Below are 26,446 nucleotides of genomic sequence, written 5' to 3' on the forward strand. Positions count from 1 at the left end.
GCAGTATTTATACGACCTGTCCACTAGCTCGTTCGTCTTGTTCATCCAGCCTGAGCCGCTCTGTGACGCCCCCTGCTATACTCTCACAGATTTTCCTGCGCTTTTGGGAGATACAGACGAGCCAGTTGGTGTTAGTGCTTACAAAATATAAACCGTGATTGAGTTTAGTGATTTCTGGGAGATTATTTTGATAACTTGGGACCGGGACTTAAGTTTAGCTGGTGTCATTATGTCATTCCAGTTTATTGTTATTTAGATTATGGGTTCCGTCCAGAGAGTAGAGTACCTCATGGAGCTCTGAGGTGGAATTTTGTCGATGGTCTGAAGACATGAGGCGAGTGCCTTCCTTTGATGCCACCAACATCTGGTACACCACCGATAATACGTCACCCACCAACGATTATCAGCGTATCTTTCCTAATTTATCAATTTAATAAGAGACACGTTGATTTTAAGATAAAGTTTCCAAGATAATAAACAAATAATAATCCGTCTCTTGAATTACTGCTTGGCAACGGTAGGGCGTAAACAATGAAATGAAAGACAGTAACAGTTAGCTCTGGCTGGCTGCTCGGGTAACATAGGTCGTGGTAGTCGTAAACCCAAACAAACGAGCACCATATATTGCAAGTGTCACTTACCAACAACAACAATGCATTTGTTATAACAGTAAACATATCAACCATGCACACACACACACACACTAGACCATTCTGACTTAGCTGTTGATTGTAATGCAAATGAATACTAAATAAACCAGTTTTATTTTAGGTCAATATTCCACTGGGGGATGGGGTTCGCATCCAAACATGCTTCGCGAACAAACATTTAGCCAAATTTACGAGGCTAGGAAGTCAAGGGAGGAGGTAAGATCTTTGTTTTGTCTTTAAAGAACAATTTATTTTCTCCTCCCGAGTGTTTCACCGTTCATGCTGCCGGCTGTCCCTCACTCCCAGGTGTTCCTCCACAGACGCATCGTGGACGAGATCATGCGAGAACTGGCGTCAAGCGAGAGTCCCGTGGCCGTGGTGGAGGCTGCCGAGCTCACTGCCCTCATCTCCGCCTGCTACGCCCGCGCCGCCCACGACAAGCGCAACCAACCTCCCTCTGCTACCAATTTCCCTCATATTATATACCCAGGTGAGTCTGCCAACATTCTTACCCCAATAAGACTGACAACAGTTCCACCTAACCTTCATCTAGTAAGACTGACATTTATTATTTTTTCTCGAAAATTTAAGACGACCATTACTGTATGTACAATTATAATGCAAACTATGAAAAGCATCATTACTAACTTAACTTAACGCAATTTAGGTATAGTTCAGTTAAGACTGTAAACGGCGTCTTAATTTAAGCATTACTTTTACCTTATATTAACTAGTTTCCATTAAATTATAGCAGAAACGTCAGTTGTCATTTAAGGCTTTATCGGATGTATACCAAATCCCTATAGTCACTCATACCTCTCCTACCCCTGCAGGTACCAAGTGGTGCGGCACAGGGAACGTGGCTGAGGGGCTGGACGACCTGGGACCCTTACGTGAGGTGGACGCTTGTTGCCGAGACCACGACCTCTGTCCAGACGACCTAGAGCCCGGCCAGACCCGACACAACATCTCCAACGACTCTCCCTTCACCATGTAAGGAGGAAAGAGGCTAGAACAAGTGGCAGCAAAGTGAGGGATGAAAGGAGGGAATGTTATTTCGGGGGAGAGAAAAATGGAAGAAAAAACGGGGAATGCATCTTGGTAGAGGGAGTAATGGGGGAGGGAGATAGATTTTAGGGGGAGAGGGTAAAGGCAGAGGAGAGAAAAATTAAACTAGAAAAATAATGAGTGTGTCAACTTACCTCCTGTGCAGTTCCAAGCTTCTGTAGCCTCAAGCATATGTGGCGTTACGTATCTCCTTGCAAACAACTCAGAAAAAACAACAACGATGAGAATAATTATATAATTATAGGTCGAGGAGAGGAAATGGATAAACAGTCATGCGAAAGAGAGAGATGGTTAATGAATGAGAGGAATGGAAGAAATGGATACTTCAAGCAGGTAGAAAAACGAGTCTAGTGTGGTAAAAAAGAGGAAGGGAGGATGATAGCTTGTCGGAATGAAAGATCTATGAGAAGTAAAAAATTCGGAACATGGAAATGGGAGAGTGAAGGGATGAAGAATGCACGAGGAATGAAAATAATCCAAGAGAAAGAAAGAGGAATGAAAGTGAAAACAGTACAGAATATAGAATTGTTTGTTTATTACTGAAAACAAGAAGGTGAGAAGGGTCTTAAAGCATAGGAGTGAAAGAATAAGTAACAAAACGAAAGGGATATGAAAATAAAAAACACAATCAAGAAATAAAGGTTTTAGGGGAAAAAATATATATATAGAGGGAAGGGGTGAGGTATGGCCAACAATATAGCCTCGTATACTAAGACCTGTGAGAGAAAAAACCACGTTACATTAAATCCTTTGTCACTTTCCGACTTTCCCAAATCAGTTTTTCTGGCAACACTGTGACGCCTTTCATCACACCAAAGCTGCTCTGCATCACAGTGTTATTCTGTGCTTGTATGTCTATTTAGAATATCAAACACGAAAGTTTGACATATAACACTGAATGCTGGCGACCTGGTATTGAGGACATAGTTGCGTCAAACTTTAGGAGCCATTAACTCACAGGTAAACAGATTTGACATTTATGGCCAATAACTTACTGGCGTGTCCGCTAACAAGCTTCCCACCTATACTAGACCCTGAAACTTTATACCTGCGTTACAGGACACACTGCGACTGTAACGAGAGCTTCAGGAAGTGCCTGATGAAGGTGGGGCTGGGAAGCGGCGAGGCTAAAGAAGTGGGGTCAGCCTACTTCTCGACAGGCCTCTTCCAGTGCTACCGTCTGGCCAAGCCCACCAAGGGATGTAAGCAGTGGGCCGGGTGAGTTATCTTCGGTCTTTGTGTAGCATTTTATGTTTACTGTACAAGTCTTCTCATCTCACCTTATTTATTCTAATGTAAGATCATATGAAGAACATGCTAACCTCGCCTTTCCTTATTTTATTAACTTTACTTAGCCTCACCCTTACCTCGGTAGCGTTAAGGTGTTTATTCGTCAGGTGAAATAAGCTGGAGGTGCTACTTTTCATGGATTTCTATAACATGTAGCCTAACCTAACATAAAAGTTCACCTAATCTAACCATCCTAAAACTACCCGGGTTGACAATTCCCTGTAATGACGAAACACCACCTAGGCTGTCACTCTCACATAAGAACATAAGAACATAAGAAAATAAGGAGTCTGCAATAGGCCGGTTGGCCTGTGCATGGCAGCTCCTGTCGAGAGTGACTACCACTCTCTATCATCCATGAATCTATCTAGCCTCCTTTTGAATCTTTCCAGAGTTCCCTCACTTACTACAAAGTTGCTAAGCTTGTTCCACTCGTCCACCACCCTATTTGTGAACCAGTTTCTTCCTATCTCCCTCCTTAACCTAAACTTATCCAACTTGAATCCGTTGCTCCGAGTCCTATCCTGTTCGGATATTATAAGAACTTTATCTATATCCCCTTTATTGATTCCTTTCACCCACTTAAATACTTCTATCATATCTCCCCGCACTCTTCGTCTTTCTAGGGAATGCAAGTTAAGTTTCTTTAACCTATCCTGATATGGAAGGTTTCTAAGTCCCGGAATCATTTTTGTCATTCTTCGCTGCACCGACTCTAGTGAATTTATATCCATTCTATAATAGGGGCACCAGAACTGAACCGCATAATCGAGGTGCGGCCTGACTAGCGCAAGATATAGTTGCAATAAGACCTCTGCACTCTTGTTACTTACACTTCTAGATATAAAACCCAATACTTTGTTTGCCTTATTTCGAACATTAACGCACTTTCCCTACCCTCCCCACAGCCTATTAACTCTCTCTACTCTCCCCAGGAGCTGCAATGCACAGGCCAACCGGCCTATTGCAGACTCCTTATGTTCTTATGTTGTCTCTTGGTTGACTGTGTTGCAGCGCCTGCATGGCCGATTTCGAGTCCGTGTGAATTATGATGGACTTGTTGTGTTGTGTTGTGTTGCAGCGTGTTGTAGGGCCTTTGAGATTGCTACCAGCTCTGTTTGTAGGGTGAAGCAGTCATTAGAAAGTCTCCATCGGAGGGTCTGTCGTGGACGAATAGAATAGAAATGCTAGTGACAGGGGGGAAGGAGGTTCAGGGGAAGAATAAAGGGAGGATTGAAGTGAATTTTAGGAGGAGAGAACAGATGCAGTGGCTAAACACCGCTTGCGTGAGGGATTATAAGATGGAGGCAGCAGCAACTCGCCTGGACGCGGCAGGGAGGCGACAAGACAAAGCCAGGCTAGCGTCAGGGCAAGCGTCAGGTGCGTGTTGGGTTGGGTAATGGATGTTCAGTGCTTGGTCGGCTTGATTGAGTGTGTTGGTTTCTTGTGTGGAGGAGATGTCTTGGTCTTCTTAGCTTGATGTCGATTTTCTTCTCACTCTCCTCCTCTTCTTGCTCTCTTGAAGTGTCCATTCGTTGGTGTTTGGGTTTTGTTGTTCGTCTTCTTTGTGTATTAAGTCCTCATAGGTGTGGAAGTCAGAGTCGGTGAGGTTGACCACGTGGGCTTCAGCTCCACGGGCCACGTGGTGTTCTTGGTTCTGTGTGGTGGGCGTCTTCTCTTGAGTTTTCTTTTCTTGGTGTTTCTTTTCTGCTGGTTTTTTCTTTTCTTGGGAGCGTACAGCAAGGAGGGCCTCTTTGTAGTTCAGTTTCTTCTCAAGACGAGCCTTGGCTACCCTGCATTCCTCCTTCCATTTGGGGCAGGTCCGATCGGCGGAGGAGTGTGGGCCACCACAAGCAGCGCATTTTTTAACTTTGTTGGGGCAGACAGTGTAGTGGTGTCCGCGGCTGCTACATATGGAGCAGGTGTCCTCCTGCGCCTCACACTTGTTTACAGTGTGTCCATAGTGCTGGCATTTGTAACACCGTATCGGTCTGCAGTAGGGCTTGACTGGCACAGTTACCCACGCCAGTTGAGCCTCCTTGGGTAAGGTGGAGTGGTGTCCGATGAGGGCAGTGGTGTCGGACAGCTTCTTCACAACTTGAAGTTGCCCCTTGAGAAGCTCACTCAGCTCTGCTTGGTCCATGTAGGCAATTTCGGTGTAGGAGATTACTCCCAGCTTCAGGTTGTCCCACATGTAGGCAATCATTTTAAATGGAATGCCGTTGATGTCTGGGATCTCCGCGAGCTGTACGGGCATGCCCTTCTCGACGAAGGTGATCTTGATGTCACCATGGAGCTTTAGACGTTCCACCTTGGTGACCCCCACGATCCCATTAGTTTCAAAGAACTTCTGGAGAACTAGGAGGTTTAGTTTCTTGGGGCAGGTCGGCGTATCCGGACGGTATCCGCGCCACGTTATCAAACTCGTAACCGTTCATGGTGAGAGAGGGTTAGAGAGTCATTACTGTGCCGTGGACGGGACTGCAGGGCCTTTATATGGGGGAGGAACAGCCGGCTCTGACCTCTGCCAATTAACACTAAACTGGTTTGATCTGGATAGCTGTGTGCAGGTGTGGTCCTGCCCAGGTGTCTTGGTTAGGTGAGGTTGTCGGTCACCCAGCTAACTCACGTCATTAGCGGGCGAGGTCAAGTCCCTAGGGTCGACCTGAGGTGTGTCAACCCGGAATGTGGTGGTACCACGAGGTCTGTAGTGTACTTGCTGTTATATGTGAAATAATTCTGGGCTGTAAGCTTTGGTCTGACAATCAATCATTACACTACTAACTCTACTCTCCCCACAGCCTACTAACTCTACTCTCCCCACAGCCTACTAACTCTCCACTCTCCCCACAGCCTACTAACTCTCCACTTTCCCCACAGCCTACTAACTCTACTCTCCCCACAGCCTATTAACTCTACTCTCCCCACAGCCTACTAACTCTCCACTCTCCCCACAGCCTACTAACTCTACTCTCCCCACAGCCTATTAACTCTACTCTCCCCACAGCCTACTGTGGGGAGAGTAGAGTTAATAGGCTGTGTGGCCTAGCATTAGTGAGGCCACACATGGATTATGCGGTTCAGTTCTGGTGTCCTTATTATAGAATGGACATAGATTCTTTGGAGAGAGTACAAAGAAGAATGACAAAAATGATCCATAATATTAGAAACCTTCCATATGAAGAAAGACTGAAAAGCTTAGGCTTACATTCATTAGAGAGGCGTAGAGTTAGGGAGATATGATAGAGGTGTACAAGTGGGTAAGTGGGATTAACAAGGGTAAAATGGAAGATGTTCTGAAGCTCAGTAATAACGAAATAACTAGAACAAATGGCTTTAAATTAGATAAATTCCGATTCAGAAAGGATATAGGCAAGCACTGGTTTGGTAATAGAGTTGTGGATATGTGGAATAGGCTACCGAGTGCTATAGTAGGATCGGGGACGCTAGGGAGCTTCAAGACGAAGTTGGATAGGCACATGGACGTGCTGGGATGGGTGTGAAAGGGATCTGCCCTGTATGGGCCAGTCGGCCTCCTGCAGTATCCCACTTTCTTATGTTCTTATGTTCTTATGTACTAACTCTCCCTGCTTCCCCCACAGACTACTAACTCAGGCGTGTCAGGAATACGAATTCGATGAAGAAGGTGAACCTCGCTGGCAGGTGTTCGATATGAAGTCTTTTGAGTAGCCGAAGAGGACCTGATCGATGAAGACCTATTCGAGAAGGACCTGACGAAGACAACGACGATGACCTCCAAAAAAACAACTGGAGGTGACTTAACAATAGAACAAATTTCATCAACGACTAAAAATACAATGAGGTCACGAAACTACAGAAAAGAATGAGTGAGCAAACAAAATAAATAAATGTTGACGATGAAAACAAACACAATGAATAACGCAAACACAATATTACGAAAACTGGAACAAGTTCAATAATTATAAAATGCAATCGTAAGGCGCGAAGATTAAAACACTTTTATTTCAGTGATCCCTCACCGGGAAGTAAATATTGTAGAATGAATTTAAAATCAAAAGTAGATGGACTGTGATATAGCGATGACGACTATAGGGATAAAAATAATGTGATTAGACCTTGTGAAAAAAACATAAAGGAAATTTGATAATGGAAATGATTACATTACATCGACATTACGATATTGCACTCGGAGAATAAACTTGGTAGAGGATCAGATAAAAATAATGTTTAATAACGAGGGAAATATTACAATGAGTGTCACAATAAAATAATGAATAAAAAAGAAATACAGTATTGCCAAACTGTCAAAATACTGTCTAACAATTCTTGATGAGGACTTATTTAAACGAAAATAAACAGACTAAATAAAAGTATATAAAATTAACTAGGTTCAAGGGGAAAAATCAGAATTTAGAGAACTTTAGTATTTCTTTGCCGTTCTTGCGCACCGAAGTAGATATTTTGGACTTTTTGTACAGAAGACAAATGGTTCCTTACCTCGACACTACCCCATAGCGCATACTCTCGGGGTAACGAACAACTTTCTTCATTATAAAGCTCTAAAATAAACAGATAAGGAGCGTAAGAACGGAAAGGTTTTATAGGACAATTTTAAGTGATATAATAAAGATAGGAAATATTTCAATAGTTTATCGGCAGAATATAAAGCATGACTCGGGAAATGAACCAAGAGAGTAGACACGTGACAGGCTCAGGTTCTGCCTTGGATACACAGTAGAAAACAGACTCAGTCCACCTACTTCACTTTATAAGTAATCCTCTACTTATCAAGATGTAAACATGATACAACTTCTTCTATCAGTATTTCAACCTATGATTAACTTTCTCAGCAGTATCTTAGTGTAAACTGACTTTCACAGTATTTTAACATGCAGTATAACATGTCTCAACCAGGTGTGACATAACAGTATCACACTTGAGATGATTCATTATATTGAAATGTGACTTCCTTGCCATAATATTTACATAAGTGACTTCAATTACAATTATATAAAAAACAAAGACTTTTATTGCCATTGTCTCTTCACAAAGTAAATTTATTGTTTTCATTCTTTTAACAAAAACTACCTTATTTCAACAAAGTAACTTATTCGCACTATATAAAGTAACACCTTATTATCTAATATTCTAAGCACAAAGTAGCTTCCTTTTCTACCAGTGTTTCAGTATTAAAACTAACTTTAAGTACATCCTGCTGTGGTAGGAAACTTTGCCTCGATACAAGAATAACTTTTCCATTTTAAGTGACTTGAAGTGAGAATAGTTACTTTCAGTATACAGTACTAACATACAGACACAGCGACTCTACATCAGAGTGCTGTTCCATTACAGTATAAGTATCTTTGCACAAAGGAAACTACATGAGTAACTGTGTGCATATGTAACTTTGCTTAAGATTGACTTTTATTTTGTTTTTTAACTTATTTTGCACACGAGTTAACATTGAGTTACTCTGTATATGTTACCTATTAAAAGTAGCTTTTAGCGTTTTAAGTAAACTTCACACACTGATTCTACAGTAGAGTAACTACGTGCATAAGATTTGTGTATTATAAGTAACCTTCCATATCTTGATAGGCCTCATAAGCGTGTATTCTCGAGCATAGACTGATGTAGAGTTTAGTTAAGATGTGCCCTGCGAGGCCAACAACTCCTCTTGAATTTAATGTTTGATACTTAAAGTTTGACACAACAATGCCGTCATGTTACGCTGAATACTTGCACACTTACTTAAACTTCACTTTTACTTGCCATTGATGAGTAGAACTCATACGAATTATAATATTTTGTCTTAAATTAATTATATGGATACATAAAATTTATTTCACAATTGTAACTTTATCCCCTATACTGTATAACATTAAAGAAGAAACACCCTAGTTTCTAGTTTATTACAATATAGTTTTATTGTATAATTGTGTCAAATAACATATGTGCCATAATTTTGTGTACAAAAACTAAGCAAAAAAAGTTCCCAAGTAGGTGTGAGAACCCTGTAGTGTTGAAGGGTGTGTTGTACTGAGACACACCCAGTTTAGTATTCCATCATGCCTTGTCTGACTGCCACCTCCTGCAGGAGACTCTACACAGAATCTGGTATTGAATCTCTTATACAGTCTTGCTGGTGAGGAAGGCATAATTATTACATTTCATATTGGTATGAGCATGTCACTTCCACAACAGTAAAAAATATAAAAGAAATTCATTAGTTTTATTTCATAGCCAATCAACACAAAGTGGACTACAAGCTATGTGGAAAACGCTTGTCATGCACGTTAAATTAATTACCGGTAGTGTGTGTGTGTGTTTACGGTAGCAGTATGCAATCCTGATCTGTCTCAACTAATTATACTGTACGTGAACGGGAATTCAATCATGATTAGATAATCTACTTGAGTGTTGAGCTAACGCCACTGTTTCCTCTACTGTACCCTGTTGTATAATGATCTACGTGAGCTACAAATAGTTCAGTACAGCATTGACGTATGCAAATATCTCAAGAAAAGTGAAACAAAACCAAGTTATTTCAACTCAGTGCTAATAAAAGTCCAACCATGATTGTATAATGAGATTTGTTCTACAGTGAGCTTGAACTATATAGTATTATTAATATATAAAGTATTAAGAAGGCATTTTATGCATATCCATGGTGGACTATTTATAACGGAACAGCCTCGCGAAGGAAGGCCAGCATGCGTTTCCAAGGCCTAGGGTGTTGCCACAGTCTGAGCCAAGGTCTATTATAGGATCCTGTATAGATCTTGATCTGAGCATTCATTTCCCTTGCTAATAATGCTCATGGGTGATATCTTTGAAACCGTTGTAAGCGCAGTCTGGAAGCTCCCCCATTTTGGTTAGGTTAGGTAAAGTGAGGTCAGAATCCAAAAAATATTTACACATGCGATTTATACAATTATCATTAAACCTAACCTAATCTAATCTTACCTAACCAAACCTACCTTGACCAAGGTGAGGTGAAGTAAGAACCCCCAAAAAATATTTTAATAGATAAATAGGTACGATTAATACAATTACTGTATCATTAAACCAAGGTTAATATATTGACCTTGCATTAAACCTAATCAAACTGGGGTAGCTCCCAGGCCGCGGCCACGTAAACAGCTCAGGAGTTCAGAATGCTATACTGTACTGGACACTCCTGTTTAACACGGATGCTGGAAGTACGCACTGGATGCATGGCAAAATCCTGGGACTTAACAGTAAACAGTATACCTTGACTGCCAAGGCCCAAGGCGATTAATTGTATCGACGAAAGGCTGAAAATGACGAAAGGCTGAAAATTATAGTGATACGAAGTTCTGTACAGGAAAATGCTCTTTACAATCGCACCAGTAACACTGTTACATTTGGATTGTAAAAGTTGCAATGATGGTGTTTGTTTCATAAACTAAGTGCAGGTGGTCCACAAAAATTTAAATTACATTCCTAACGTGTCAGTGTAACAAAGCATTAAATCTATATTTTGCATCATAAACATTATCCATATTAAATTCGATGCTGGTTATTATATTTTCATTTTTAGGATCTAAGATTTTATTAACAGTAGGCTCAGCCGTCATGTCTGTGATGATGTAACTTCGAAATGTCTCTTTTGTGTGAATGGTTCAGGCAAGTAACCATCGTGAGGTTTCCAAATTTTCGTATATTTGCTTAAATAATGAAGAAATTTGGTGGAAGCTCTGGTTGTAATTGGGTTGCCAATTCATTAATATAATTTCTTCGCTATTTAAGCAAATATACGAACATTTGGAAACCTCTCAGTATCTTAAATGACGATGAATAGTTGTAATCCCATTACATACAGCCTTATAGTTGGCAGCCTATAGATAGGGAGGTATATAGGGTAGGATACGTCGTTGCTTACTTAGGTTTAAGGGAAAAATAAATTTCCCATATTTTAGGCTTAGAATAAACAGTATTTTGGGGAGTTTTATTAGAAAAACACCCCAGCGACTTATGGTTTTTTTTTTTATAAAATTAAGTAGTGTGGTGTGTGGGAGCTCTACTAGGCTAGGGATGGTCGCGACCCAAACGAGGGTTGAGAGGTATCCTCGGGAAAAATTATGAAATATTGTAAAATTATAATTGGATCATTTCACTGATACATTATGAAGAATTATTGAAATGCTAACTAAAGTAGAATAGTTGTGGATAATAAAGCATCCATATACACCTAACATGTTTGAGCCCGTTTACGTCCACTACTCGAGCCCCAAGCAGACCACAGAGTAGCCTGACCTGACACTCCTCGCTGTCTAAGCAGGCAATTTTTCGTTGCAGATGGATGAATCTGTGGACATTGCAGGAGACCCTCAACTCGTGGTTTTTGTAAGGTGAGTGCTGTGCTGGAAGATTCGTCAGAAATATCCCTTTGTTGACATCAAAAGTATTTTCGAAGATCATCTGAAGAACCTTCACGAATAAATGGACAGGTATTTTCCAGAAAACGTCGACCTCGAGAAGCATAGCTGGATCAGGAATGTGTACAATGTGAACGCCAGTGAAGTCGGAGAAGATATTCCAGGATTTCAAGAAGAACTTATAGACCTCCAGGAAAATCAAGTGCAGAGGCAACACTTTGAAAGCCTCCAGTATTCGAAACTTTGGACCCAACTCAAGTATAAGCCCATTTTGACCCGGGAGGCTGAAAAAGCCCTTCTCCCTTTTCCAACACCATATCTCTGTGAACAAGCATTTTCAGGTCTTGATAAGATCAAAATTAAAGCAAAGAACCGCGTGGATCTCAGCAGGACTTGCGTTGTGCTGTCCATCAACATAACACCAAACTTAGAGGAACTCACCCACAAAATGAAGCAGTATCATGATTGCCATTGAGAAAATTCTTGATTTTCCCTTATCAAACTCCATTGCGGTCGCTGGTGTTAAAAACCCATCGCAAAATTTTCTGTTATTCTTATTTTATAACACTAGTGCATTTGGTTCTTACAATAGCCGATTTTTATGTACCTTCTTTCATTTAAGTAGGTTTTTAATGAAATTGAAGGAGTATTTGAGCAGACACAAATAAGCGTTATTTTTCAAGTTTTGGGTGTTTGATACCCAGCGACCGTGGTGGCGTTTTGATTTTGAGCACACGAGTGCGTGCTCTTTTTTTAATGTTAGGAAGTAAAGTATTTTTCTCCCCTTGCTATGTTAGTTTGCTATTATAGTAAAATAGGTGGTATATACACATACTTTTCATTTGTATGATTAAAAAAAGTTACTGAAATTTATTCTTATAATTATTAAAATTTATCACTATACAATCAAAACTCAGAAGAGCTCCAAGAGTAAAGCAGCATCACGTTAGCCACGGACAATTTCTGGTTTTGTCCCGTAGGTTACCGAATTGTATAATAGACTCGCATTTTCATGAAAATTTGTTTTTCATTTAGTCCAATTAAAAAATAATGAAATTCATTATGTGTTAGTAATTTAAATTAATCCAATAAAACTATATGAATAAACACAACATATCAAAATGATTGGTAATTAACACTACATGTACCCGCGGCGCTGCCAACGTTGGAACATGTTCACTGTCATGTGCTTGTCCATTGATGGGGACATTTTTAACGTTTGCATCAGAGAACTCCCTAACAAATGGCAAATGGGATACATTAGATAATTAGTGAATGATCGCCGGATCATATCCGTGATGTGGTTTACCATGTCGACTTATCTTTTATTTTTATATGACCTTCCAACGATGATGTGTTGTCAACAGCCTCATACATTAAATGTTAAAATATTTTGTTAGTTTACTACTTCTCATATAGATTCCTCCAATAACAGCGCAATTAATATTCTTCACCACATTCTTTGGGAAAATTTACGATTTGTAAATTTTGGCGCGCAAGAATTTAAATGTGGCGCCCCCACCACCAACGACAATCAGCGAGAACCGGCGAGACTCAGGGTAAATTCGGTTGTTTTCTCAATCTAGTGAGGAGTGAGGACTCTTGAGGCAAGGAGAGCTGAATTAGGAAAGGTAAGTCTCAACCGCTGCCTTTTCTGTTATGAATAGATAATACATATGAGGATAAGTTAATTGAGGGATTCTTAACCGTACATAAGAGGGCAGGAGAGAGGAAGAGAGGGAAGGTACAATGCCCGGCAGGAACAAGACAGTAGGGCGACATTAAGGGCTCTTTTGATCAGATACTTTTCTCCTTAATACTTGCATTAACTAGATACTTATATTTGATTGGAGGTGTCTTTGGGATTATCTTATACTCGGGTATGTAATAAACTGGAGATTGTAAACGACAAAATGCTTAGAACAAGATTTACTCCTGTTAAACTTTTTATAACGTATGTATTGTAATACTAGCAGGAAAATACGGTCACAGTTATGTACACAAGGGTCACATCTAAACTACTGGGAGTTTAAACCCACGCATTTGCTCAGATATTTTGATCCATTATGCCTTTTACTGTTTTTGTTACACCCAACACAGGAAATATGGGATAAGCATTAGGAAATTAGGAATTGATTGAGGTTGATATAGTGACAAGTACTCCAAATTATTATTATTATGAAGGTATCAAAACTAGAAAGGCCAGTAAATTTGTACTTACGGACATGAGCCCCTAGGGGTTGACCAATATGTTTTTCCAGTGTATTTTGGTATTTTTTAAACGAATCTGACCTTCATTTTTGGCAGAAATTGTTCGTTTTTCTCCCCCCCCCCCACCATCGATAATGGGGAAAATTGGGGTTTTTGGTGGGGGAAAAACACAAAAACGAGTTGTCTAACCTAACTCCTAGCCAGGGGGCTCTGCCCCCGGATCCCGGAAGGCTTAGCTTAAACTAACCGAACCTAACCTATCCTATTCATTTCCAAAAGTGGGGTTCAAAAGATTCAAAATAATGAGATCTAAATGTTCCAGTAGTTTTAAACTTTGGGGCGAGCCATGTCAAGAAGTACAATACCTTAGCTAGAAGTGGAAGGACCAGGGATAGTGTCAGTGTCAACCTCTGATGCTTGTTCTTTCTAAATTTACAAGGCAATTTACAGTGCGGGCGCTCAACAGACGTAGGGAGAACACCGTGATTACGTAGGAATTGGATAGCTTGACCGTCTCGTAAAACTCGGCAATAAACTTAAAATAATCAGAGGAGAACGATTCACACTCAACTTCTACCATGGCCATTTCCACACTGGCCTTGGTCATTGAAATTGAAATCCTTCAAATCCGTACCTTAGTTCCTCCCTTCGAAAAAATTAAATTTTGATTGTTCGAAAAGAAATCGCCTGATGAGATACACCATTGGTCATGACTGAAAGACACATGCATGATGTAAACACGCTCATAATAAGCTTGCTTTCACGCCGATAACATCTCCTCACATAGACGAAGACTGAAAAGTACGTAAAATCAATTAAATTCAATTGTCGCTATTATCTATTTCTGCCAGGTATATATGGGGTTCAAAATGTTTCGGTAGTTTAACTTTGGGGTGCACTATATCCTAAAGTAAAATAATACCGAAAGGTCATATTGTATAGTATATACGATACTGTACTGTTATCAAAAACATCTTTTGGCTTAAAATTGTAGACGCCTCCACCTTGGTAATTTTCATATGAAACATTACCTGAATTTACTTGCTGCAGATTATTTGGAAAATTATATGTTGCACATTAGAAATACCCTGTATAGGTAAATATTCGTCCATTGGCTGTTCTCAGTTTTTATACAAAAATAGTTTGGTTAATATGTAGGACTAACCCGCCAGGGCTGCAAAGCGCTGATGCGGCCATATCATCTCGCGTCCAGAAAATGCCTCAAACTGTTTCAAGAAATTCCCCTGATTCTGAGTTACCTGTAAGGTCGGTCCAATCTATTTGATTAAAGTTAAAGTCGCCTACTCTACAGACTTTGATATGTCTGGATGCCCAGTGCATTTCATCCCAAATAAGTCGCTCATTAACTCTGTAAAGATTAGGTCGTCTATATATTAGTCCTATGTTTAATTTTTCTCTACCATCGATTAATTCTATTCAAATGGTTTATGTATTCAGTTCAGTTTTTATTTCCCTATTTATTTCACATTTCAGATTATCTTTGACTGTTGAAATAGATTGCTACCACGCCATCTTTCCTAATCTGACTATCGGTATTGAATAATTTGTAACCTGTAATTTGGTATTCAACAGGTAACTCAAGCGAGAGTAAGTTTATCCATGTTTAGGTGAATGCTATTACACTGTATATCGATTTTTTCGGTACATACCAAGACCCTGATTTCATCCATTTTGTTCCTCATACTTGTACTGTTTGCATAGTAGACATTTTAGTTCGATGTGATCTGAGTCCTCCCTTTGTTGCATTGAGCTTTTAACCCATTCCTAGCATTATTTCTATGTAACTTGGCCGGCCAAGTCACATGACACGATACTTCAAGATCATTGGTTGTCATGTCGCAAAGGGGAGGACAGGACAGGACAAGAAAAGTGACTCGGCAACATGGCGGGTACAGAATTTTATGTCTAGAAGTTTGTGGGATACTCCATTAATATTGATTTGCACCAGATATGTTACGATGTCGTATATTTGTTTTTTATAGTCTGTGTGTGTGTGTGTGTAATATTGAAAATTGGAAACCTGCGGACAGCCAGTGGACGAATATTAACCAAAATATATAATGATGAGCTTACGTAGCCAGCTACACCACTTTCACAAGATTTGTTATGTTTATATTTTTGTTAAATTGGTAATGTTCCACGTGTGTTATTTGGGTTACATGTCTTAGAATACAGTACGGTACGAGATAATAATACTGATATGTATTTTATCCACTCAACAAGAATGCAATTATAATATATACCTGAGGTCTCTTGGAATCTTTAATGAAATAGAAATTTAAGGGCAGATAGTGGATATATTGCGTGACCGGCTAAGTTCCAACTAACTCTATTTTACCGTGAGTGCACTCTGATTGGCTAATCGTTCATTACCGGCTTACAACTCTAGAACGATATGTGACCGTGACTCTGGCGTCATTTGGCATTTATTTTGCTGAGAGTCGATTGCTGTGTAGCTATAAACATACCTAACCAGAAGGAGTTGTTTGATTTTGTTAATTTTTTCCACATATGTTCTTATTATAAAAGAGGCAACATTTACTAGAACCTGACCTAACCAACCAAAGAAACCTGCTTAACCTTACCTAACTTCCTAGCTGGGAGGCGGACCCCGTCATATTAAATAGAAAGTACTTAGCCAATCAGAGTGCACTTTGGTAAAATAGCGTTAGTAGGAACTTAGCCAGTCACGGCAAAATATCCACTACGTAGAGGAAACTTTCCAACCCTTACCTTCACTTAATATTATTTTATCAAATAAAGAGCAGTCAGACAGTTAACTAAAAAGTACTGGGTAAAAATATACTAAGTCGCTAAATTTTATCAGCGAGGTTTAGAACGAGCTGACAATGTTAGTTGTACATATGTATTATACACTTACCTGGGTACCCAGCAATGCAGGCACTCTGAATACGGGTACAGTATATACTGTACAAATATAGTACTTTGTTGACTTTAGAATTCAGTATACAGTGTATTAGAAAATGGATTTGCAACTTTCCTTCTTTTGTTTTCGGATTTTTTTTCCCCTAAACACAAGTCGTTGTCAACACATTGCATATATCTCAGAGGCCCACCCTGACTTGTTTGACAAAAATGTTTCTTTTTCCATACACATGAAAACTGGCAGCAACTTTAGATAATTTTTATATAAATGATTATAAAATCCTTATATTAATAATATAACAACAACCACAAGGATTTACAGCATTTTTTGTGTGGTACTGTACCTAAACAGCGTACAGTACATGCTTCTCCTGTAGATATGATAAATCAATCAAACCTACCTAACCTAGCCTACCTTCCCTTGAATATAAAGCACATTATTTTAGATTGGGTTAGGGAGGTTGGTTAGGGTGTCCTTTTATCTTCTTGTTAACAGGAGGAGGAATACAAACATGGTGTTGTCCTGGCATGCACAGACTTTATTTACTCTTAATAACAAATAGGGAAAAATGAAGGGGAGAAAGTCCTTCCATTTTATTCAAGAAAGAAGTTTTTTCTTCAATAGAAAATATTCTTTAAAGTTGCTCCTTCTCACAAGTCTGTTTTATAAGTAATGCATGTCTTGATTTGTCACGCTAAATATAGGTATTTTCTGAGGTTTTACTAAAACATTTGTTTCAATTAACAGATTGCAATTATGGTGTGGGAAACAAATAAGGTAATGAAATTTTGGTAATTGGCAAACTAAGCTATGTCTGGGAGTGTCGTGGGGGGCCATTTAACCCAATTACTACAGCATTTGGGAAATTTAGGGTACCCATATACCTTAAAAAAAATAACATACAATTTTTTATTATTATTAGGAAATTGAAGATATAAAATTCAAAGCCATACAAATTTTTTTTTTTTTTACGTACTTGTCTTGGTGGCGAGTTAGGAGTCTATGATGTGAGGCAGAGAGTAATTGGCAATTGCTGAGTGAGGGTTGTTGTAATGCAAGAGGTGGTTGTGGTGGTACAGCAGTGAGTTTTTGTGGTGCATAGTGGGTGGTAGCCCCCTTACATAGGTGGTGAGCCAAGCTGTGGCATCTTGGGTGAGGGGCCACTGAGGACAGGAGGGTGATGGGGGTGTAAATAATTCTAATTCATTCCAAGATGATGATAATTTAGAAGTAAGTTGATTTGAGGCTTCACCAGCCCTAAAGCTGTTTTCCTGTTCATTATTCCAAACAAATGTTGCATCTTTTTTAAGTAATTTTGTTAGCGGCGAGGCAGCATACCCGTGAATAATGAACGGTAGTACCCGGAAAGTGAGAGGAAGCTGCACAGTTTGTTTACATTTGTAGGATGGAAATCTGTTTTCTGCTTTAACCTTTCAGTCCATAGTTTGGATACTGTTTCCATCTCGCTCTACCATTTATCAGAATATTTGAAAATAATAGTAATTACAGAATTGATGACTCGCCCATGGCTAATTTTTCATAGAAAACGATTATAAAAATGCCGCAATTTCACTGTGTTATATAGTGGACTCCCATACTTTGTACAAATGTGTTAAAAAGTGGTTATCTCTAAATTAAACGTAACCTAACGTAAGTTGATATGAAAAACAAATAGCAGAAGTTTTGTTAGAAGACCTCACCAACCTAACCAAACAAACCTACCCAACCTTACCTAACTTCCTATTCGGGGGGTGGACCCCCTGATGTATTAAACAGAATGAATGTACAGTACTATGATATGGTGTAATTTTACGTTTTTGTGGATGTCGGAGCAGCCGTCCATACCGAATGGTTCTTAAGCATAACACTGAGCATCGGCATTGATCAAGCCCGTAAAGACAGAGTATTGTGCACCTCGGCACCTAATTATCTACCAAAGAAAGCATAGTCATAAGAAATGATTATCATATCAGAACTCACTGATAAAATTAAGAAAGTAATCAGTCTGTGAGTCAGTCATCAATATTAACCATAATAATTATTATAAGGTCAAAATTAGTATTTTATCTTTTATTTGTTATTATTATGATTACAGTATTTTCTCAATTTAATGAACTAATTTGAGCCACCCCTTTCCGTTAAATTGAAATTTCCACTAAATCGAGCTTAACTCGGTTAAATTCTATGCCAAATGTGCCACTTGGTGTGTGGGATTTGTTTACATCTGCTCAGTCTGTAACCTGTGTGAACTTTTCTACTTATCTTCCTGTGATTTTTCTCTGAAAAAGCCATAATTTTGAGCAACATATTACTCTACTTTAGTGTCCTACTTGTACTCTAATGTACTAAACTGAAGGACTAAAAAATTTATCTCTTAGTGCAAACTACGAGATATTTATACTCAAATTAATCGTTATCTTGCAAGGATTCCAGCAGTGCAAGTTATATTATGCAAAGTCAAGTCTGTGACATTTTTAAAGAGAAAACCTTAAAGCCTAAACCAAATTCCTCCTGTAAAATCCTGATCACAGCCATGATGCCTCCCCTGCTGGCTGGCTGGGAGGAAGGGGGTAGGGTGGTGGTGGAGTGTTCACAGTCAGGGAGGGGAGATTAGTTGTCAGTGGAGGGGGAAGGTTGGTGCAGGTCAAGGACTCAGGATTATACAATACAAGACAAAGAGTTTAAGTGTTTCTCTTATAAAATGTCACTGACTTGACTTACCAGAGTACTGTATAACTTGCATTGCTGGAATTTTTGCAAGATTGTGATTAATTTGAGTATAAATATCCCAGTTTGCACTAAATAAAATATTAGTAATTAACTTAGTACATTTGGGTACAAGTTGTATATTAAATTAGTCTTGCTTTGCTTAAAATTATGGCTTTTTAATGGGGGGAAAACAAGAGGCTTATGCTCATCAGCTTGTCAAATACTACTACTGTACTATTTTACACTCAATGTGTGGAAAAGGTCACAAATGGTCACTTGTAATTAAGCAAGTTACTCACGTCTCACGGTTTATCGCTGTAAAGATGTAAAAACATTGTTCAGTATATCTATTATTGTAGCATATTATACATAAAGGCAACTCACTGGTTGGAGGGTCCCAATGCCCAATGAATTTCTCAGCTCTCAACCTTCGTTTGTGATTGTTTCACAACCGCATGGGTTCGTGCGGTTGTGATAATTTATGCTGTTGCTCCACAGTTGAAGTTGCAGTTGTGGAGCTTTGTGACATCACTACAGTCTTTTATTTATAGAGTATAGTGCTGGCATTTGAATATGTACTGCACTGTATATATGCTGGATAGTGTGCATTTATTATTACTGTAATGTTTTATTTTTTCAGTTAAATTTACACAATGTCTGGAATTGCAATTGCTCGACTTGCTGAGGAGAGAAAGGCTTGGAGAAAAGATCATCCATTTGTAAGTGAAAATAGATTTTTCTTTTTTTTTAATGATTATAATGATGCTGTATCTTTGTGTTTTTGTGTGTGTATTCAGTATCTTTACTTTTTTTGTGTGTGTGTGTATTCAGGTGTGCAGTATATATAAAACATTTAAAAGAATATGTCTTTCAGGGTTTCATTGCACGACCTACAAAAAACCCAGATGGAACTTTAAATCTGATGAACTGGGAATGTGCCATTCCAGGAAAGAAGGGGGTAAGTTTTGTGTTTCTCCAACCCTCATAATTGATACTGTACATGTATATGAAAATGAGTTTTGGGGACTCTCTTTTGTGGCACTGCCTATACTTATCCTTTCATAATTTTTTTTTCCCAGTCAGTAAAACTGGAAGGAAATTTAGAATATATGCTTGTTCATTCATCTGTAAATGGTGTCAGCCTGTTAACTATTGAACTACCTGTAGTTTCATTCACATTGGTACTGTACATGTTTAACCCTTTAGAAGGCAGGGGCTTCTCACTGCTGAATAAAATCGTCTGGCATTAGCCGGAATAAAATACTGTACCTAAGGGCTACTTTGCCCACTAAAGGGCTAACCCTTTAGAGGCGAGGGTTTTCTCTCAGCTGAATCGTCTGGTGTTCGCTAGAACAAAATACCAGGTACCCAAGGGATAATTTACCGCTAGGGTTAAAGTACATACTGCATTGTGGTACAGTACTGTTTTACATCCAATGAGATTTGTTTGGATAAAATAGACTATTCGGTAGCCATCACTACGTGGATTGTTTTTTTCCATCTCCTGTTTTATTCAGTACATATTGTATTTCCATGCTTAAATTTGGTTTAGTTGAACTTATTGAGTAAGAAATTTGAAGAAAATAGGTTCATGTCTGTCTGCCTGCTGAAATCTGCTGGTTTGTTGTTGCTCAGTGTCATTAATTTGTATTTTTTATAATGGTTGTTTGTCTTGGCTTCCTTTGATGAATGTGTAATAGTTTAAGTCTACCTTGAAATGTTTAGATTCCTGATTAACAGTTAAAAAAAGTCATTAAATTATATTAGGTAGCATTTCTTATCACTCGGTTAAGAGAGCAAGACACACCCTTGCTCTTGTGCACGACATTACAACAAGGGTGTCATTTAGCTTATTCCAACTTAAAGAAAAATGGCCAACACTTATTGGTTGTACTGTATGTTAATATGGAAGACTGTCATGAGTTATGCAGAACTTTATTGGAGTGTGCTAAATGCAGTTTTCTCATTTAGAACATAAGTGTAACTAGAGTGTGTGTATATAAAATTTGTTGTTTTTAATTTAAAAAAAAAATCTTTGTAAAACAGACCCCCTGGGAGAGTGGTCTGTACCGGTTACGCATGATCTTCAAGGATGACTACCCATCCACACCACCAAAGTGCAAGTTTGAGCCACCATTGTTTCACCCAAATGTTTACCCATCTGGTATGTTTCTTGGTATTCTGCAATTTTTCTTGTTTGAAGAATATTTCCTATAAGTAGGAGGTCATGATTTAATGTACGTACCGGGTAATTAATATATCAACCCATTTTTTCTTCCCCACAAGTAAGGAAAAAAAATTGCCCATTTCACCCAAGAGTGAATTAGTACAGTATGTATTATAAAATTGTATTGAAGTAGGTTAAAATAATTGGTTGCATTGGTGTATTTTGTTTGTTTCTTTCTCCTTTATTATATATACCATAAATGGAAGGTAATTTTTTCTTTTCCTTTTATAGGAACTGTATGCTTATCCCTACTAGATGAAGAGAAGGATTGGAGGCCTGCCATTACCATCAAACAGATCTTGTTGGGCATACAGGACCTTCTGAATGACCCCAATATCAAGGACCCTGCTCAGGCTGAAGCATACACAATTTATTGGTTAGTTAATCATATGTCAATGTATTATGAATCATAGTTTTATTACCCAATGCCTGTTGTTTTGACGACATTGCTGTGGTCAATAGTAATGGCACACAACTATGGATAACGTGATGCTGGGGAAGCATGCAGGCTGCCTCGTATGTCCATTCACTCTCTACTCCCACAAGGCCTCACTGTGCCCTAACTGCTTGCCTACTCTGGTCGTACGAGCTTTTCATTTCCAACTCGGCCAGTTGCAAAATTCTGTTTTTCTCACACAAATTGGGGATTGATAGAAATAAGATCTTCAGATAAAATTGAAATTACTTTGTGAAGTTGCCACCTGTACAGTATTGTTAGGTAGTGTATTCAGGAGGGTGTATTGAAGCAAAGTTTGATTGAGGTAAATTAACTAATCTTTAAGCATGATTTTTTATTTATTTTTATTCCAAGTTCGAGTACTGTAATTCCGCATTTTGCACATTTAAGATTGATAAATTTTTATATACTATCTTGAAGCACTAATACAGTGGAGGTTGGTTACAGGTCTTTAGGAAGACATTAAAAAGGACAATAATACGGGTAGACCACCGATTTTCCGGCACCCTTGGTTCCAAAGCCTTGCTAGATTGTCTTTTGCCGGACCAACCGAGGTCACGTAATATACTTCAACAGTACTCCTCTGACCCACTAATACACCTCCCTTGGCTCTAAAGTACCTTTGGACTGCTAGAAACTTCTATTAAACAAATGTTAAATGTAAATAGGCCATAATTTTGAGCAACATTACTGTACTGTGTACACTTTGTACTCAAATGTACTACACTAAAGACTTAAATTTTTATCTCTTGTGCAAACTATTTGATGTTTATACTTAAATTAATCACTATCTTACAAGGATTCCAACAATGCAAGGTATATTCTGCAAAGTTTAGTCTGTGACATTTTATAAGATAAAAACTTTAAGCCTAAAACTACCTCGCTCTGGGAGGGAGGTTAAGTGCCCTCTCATAATTTTGTCCGGAACAAAGGAGGTGCCGGACTATCAGTTCCCGGAAAAACGTTGGTGTACCTGTATTGAAAAGTCATCCATAAAATTAAGAACGAAAAATAAACTGTTAAGATACCAAAATGCTGTGCAGTACCTGATTTTTTGTATCAAATTCCTAGAGCTTACAAAAGTTAATTTTAAGTGTAATATTTAAGAAAAAAAATTTTCATATGGAACTGGCTTTTAGAATGCAATATTTGGGTGGTTTTAGCGTACAGTGAACCCTCACTTTACGCGGTCAATTGAACCCACGGCGGCTCGCGTAAAGTGAGAAACGCGTAAAGTGAACAGCATAACATATGGGATTAATTGAAATAGAGACCGGGCCGACCCCCAACTCCACTTTTTCAGACACAATACCTACGTTGTAGTAAAAATAACTTCTAAATTTTATGATGGAATGCACACACAATTACTAATTAAGAGAAATATCAATAATATTAGGTTTTTTAACACTTACATTAGTAGAAAAGATGGCTGGGCACACGGGGATGGGGGGTTGGTTCCGAGGCAGAGGGCAGATTATTGGCTCTCACCTGTATCACTTGTATCAATTGTATCACTATCCACCACAGAGGCTTGCAGGGCCTCTTTGTCAAACCCCTCAAAGTCCATATAAGTCCATATCCTCACTATCATTATCACTGACTTGGGCCGGCTGTGGCGGGTGAAGAACTCGGTAATGTTTTGATGACTGGACGACCTTGTGCGCACCCTGCTCACGCTGCTCTCCGTATAAAAGGGTACACACACCGCGGAAAGTGAGCATTCCGTGTTAGGCAGGGTACCGCGTAAACGTGGAAACACGTAAAGTGGAACCGCGTAAAGCGAGGGTTGACTGTTCACTACTAGTGAAATAAATGGTCAGTGGAGTACTGTATTTAGCTGGTTAATCTGTAAACTTTCAAAATAAAAGTGAGGGTTGTGGAATTAAATTTACCTGCAATACAGGTATTTCACTAATAAGGCCCTGAAAATGGCTGTAGTGTGGTGTTTTAGGCATTTGGAAAGAGTTTTAAAACTAATATTGACAGGAAAATCTATGGTAAAGTGAATAGATTAAAGAGCATATAGAATTTTTTAATTGATTATGCCTAAATGTGCAGATCATATCATGTGTGAATGAGATTCTGTAGCATAGATTGTGGTAATTTTTCATATTTATTTTTTCTTCCAGCCAAAATCGACTGGAATATGAGAAGAGAGTACGAGCACAGGCAAAGGCAATGTCTGCACCTTTTGAGTAACCTCAAGACATCAGCAGATGTGAAGGTGATTAGAACTAGACAAATGTGAAATTTTTTGTTAGCTGATAATTAGCAATGAAGATTATTCTCGTTAAAGTAAGGTGTATGGTGTTTATTATATAGAATTTTTTATTTTCTGTGAAGGATTATTTACATTTTACAATGTGTTATGAAAATTTTGTTTTAGTTTCATAATGGACAATTCATTCCATTCTTAGTCTCAGTGACATGTTTACCTTATTTTATGAAAACCCTTCGAGGTGAGCCTTCATTGTCTCTTACTTCTGATTTATTATTCACATTACTATACTGTGTTTCAGTACACACACACACACACACACACACACGTACTCACTAAAAAGAAGAAAAAAAAGGAAAATGCATGTGTAGGGCATACTAGTCCATCTCTTTTAAAAAAAAAAAAATCTCCTTCTTATGTACCTGTTCAACTTTTTCTTTTGTTTTTTTTGCGCTGAGTCAGTAATTGATATTAAATTAATAAACTATTTTTACCAGTATGATGCCTTTCAGTTACCTTAGCTAGCTTGTTCATACAAAGCTGCTGTCTGGAAGATAAATCAATGTGATTGAAGTTTGGCAAGAAGAGCATCATGGTAACCATGTTAGTAAAGATTTCCTGTACAATAATAAAACAGTAATACCAGTTATTGGTATGAGGGAAGGGTAAAAGTCCATAGTGTATGTCAGATTAAAGATAGGATTTCGTATATGCGTTTGCGGTATGCATTTGCATTAATTTGCCTTGAAAAATGGACACCCCTGTTTCCATTTGCATGCAGCTTTTTTTTTTTTTCGGGGATTAGCCCACCCGGGCACAGGTCACTGACCCACATCGGGGCCTGGAACAGGGCAGAAAAGATGGTTCCCAGTGCATTGAAGGAAAAACGGACAAGGAAACATAGATGATGGGTTCATAGATTGTTGCTGCATCAGACCAAATAGGGTGTCTACAATACTCTGGTAAAAGATCTAAGCTTGGATGAAGAGAAATTCAAAAAATATTTTCGTCTGAGCAGACAAGAGTTCGCACATGTTCTTTCCCTGGTTGAGGATTTGGTGAAACACTGCAGGAACCAAAAAGTCATTTGCCCAAGGCAACGACTTGCAATATGTATAAGGTAAGTCATGCTTATAAATAGGAAATAATAGAAACCGTCAATAAATATTAAGTGACACAAAAATTGGTATTCCAGTGACCTTTTTATTGAGACCATGAAACTTGGTATTTGGTGACTTGGAATTTCATATAACTTGGCATGGATATGGTCTCGGGAAATGCCATCATATATAAAATTATCTGGGAAAATCTCAGCATATCTAACCACCCACGTTACCTACCATGCCTCTGTCTCGCCTACCATACCTCTGTCACTTACCGTGCATGTGTGTCACCTATTATGATGCTTCATTCTTTGCCTGCAGTGCTGGTAAGTATTACTTTTTAACATTTAGTAATTACATGTACTGTACACTTATATGGATCGATAATTTGTTATTGTATTTTTGTAGGAGGGGGAACTGCTTCGATTTGTCAGAATTTGGGATAACTCTGCAAGGCCAGAGCCCCATATGTGCCGAGTTATCGAGGGTTTCCTGTACAGTATAAAGATTGATGCTTAATGAGTTAAGTTATGAAATAACACTTGCTAGGTTTGTAAATGTATTATATAAATGCATTAAAAAAATAGGTTAGTATACTGTATTCCGAGTGAAATCAACTTCTCAGTCTCCTTGACAGGGAACTTTTTTCCTCAAGGCATTTTGCTGGGCGAGGAGAGCAAACAGAGGGATAGTGACATCACAGTGTGGGAGTCCCTCGTCCGTTTCCTTGCAGTTGTGTTTTCAATCACTCCCTGTCGCGATGGACATGTAACGCATAACGCTAATGCAACCGTGTGAATGGAAACAACCAAGTGCATTTCAATATGATCTATTTTTGCTGCTAACGATACTGCTACCGCTACTGCATGAATGGAATCTTAGCTGGACTCTTTTCCAAATTAATAGAATTTAGTATTTTTAGCTTACCTGGACTAGGCCCAACATGAGCTGTATTCTTGTCCTTTTGTGTAAAGAATTTTCTTAGAGAACCCAGAGTACAATCTCATGGAAGTCAACACTGGTTCACCCAAGATACTTTGTATTAGCTAGTTTCCTCCTGTATCAACAATAGACCCATTAGGAAAAGCAATCAATGGAACTCCTTAAGGAGACCAGAGACTCAAGACTGATAGAGCTATCCAGTACAATAAAAAATTTGAGTGCTTGTACAGTGAGAGAATGAAGTATCTTCCAGGGTTTTGATGAATACATTGCAGAACA

At 38.8% G+C, this 26,446-nt stretch overlaps 2 protein-coding genes across 4 annotated transcripts in view; both read left to right on the forward strand.

Annotated features, from left to right (window-relative positions):
* The window catches only part of LOC121870065 (phospholipase A2-like), a 38,698-nt gene extending 29,486 nt beyond the window's left edge, over nucleotides 1–9,212 (forward strand). For both annotated transcript variants that reach the window (XM_042371815.1, XM_042371813.1), the window contains exons 3-6: nucleotides 971–1,140; nucleotides 1,484–1,643; nucleotides 2,778–2,936; nucleotides 6,611–9,212. In XM_042371815.1, coding sequence (XP_042227749.1) covers nucleotides 971–1,140; nucleotides 1,484–1,643; nucleotides 2,778–2,936; nucleotides 6,611–6,698 — 577 coding nt within the window. In that variant the 3' untranslated portion in view covers nucleotides 6,699–9,212. The remainder of the gene's footprint in view (nucleotides 1–970; nucleotides 1,141–1,483; nucleotides 1,644–2,777; nucleotides 2,937–6,610) is intronic.
* Nucleotides 9,213–12,912: 3,700 nt separating this feature from the next.
* LOC121870066 (SUMO-conjugating enzyme UBC9-B) lies at nucleotides 12,913–24,621 on the forward strand. Of its 2 annotated transcripts, XM_042371816.1 has the most exons (6): nucleotides 12,913–13,023; nucleotides 19,861–19,939; nucleotides 20,095–20,178; nucleotides 21,267–21,384; nucleotides 21,679–21,823; nucleotides 24,034–24,621. In XM_042371816.1, exons 2-6 carry the CDS (start codon nucleotides 19,874–19,876, stop codon nucleotides 24,101–24,103), a joined length of 483 nt encoding a protein of 160 aa, XP_042227750.1. In that variant the 5' UTR covers nucleotides 12,913–13,023; nucleotides 19,861–19,873; the 3' UTR covers nucleotides 24,104–24,621. The 2 variants fall into 2 exon arrangements, with proteins under 2 accessions (XP_042227750.1, XP_042227751.1); XM_042371817.1 differs by lacking the exon at nucleotides 20,095–20,178.
* Nucleotides 24,622–26,446: the final 1,825 nt, after the last annotated feature.

Source organism: Homarus americanus, unplaced genomic scaffold (assembly GCF_018991925.1).
Source record: "Homarus americanus isolate GMGI-L3 unplaced genomic scaffold, GMGI_Hamer_2.0 scaffold27875, whole genome shotgun sequence".
NCBI lineage: Eukaryota > Metazoa > Arthropoda > Malacostraca > Decapoda > Nephropidae > Homarus > Homarus americanus.

What these genes read in the sequence shown, in the direction of transcription:
- LOC121870066 (XM_042371816.1), top strand. Translation starts at nt 19,874, where the DNA reads ATGTCTGGAATTGCAATTGCTCGACTTGCTGAGGAGAGAAAGGCTTGG. An exon ending in GGAGAAAAGATCATCCATTT is followed by an intron (nt 19,940 to 20,094) that starts GTAAGTGAAAAT and finishes TATGTCTTTCAG; the next exon opens with GGTTTCATTGCACGACCTAC. An exon ending in CCCAAATGTTTACCCATCTG is followed by an intron (nt 21,385 to 21,678) that starts GTATGTTTCTTG and finishes TTCCTTTTATAG; the next exon opens with GAACTGTATGCTTATCCCTA.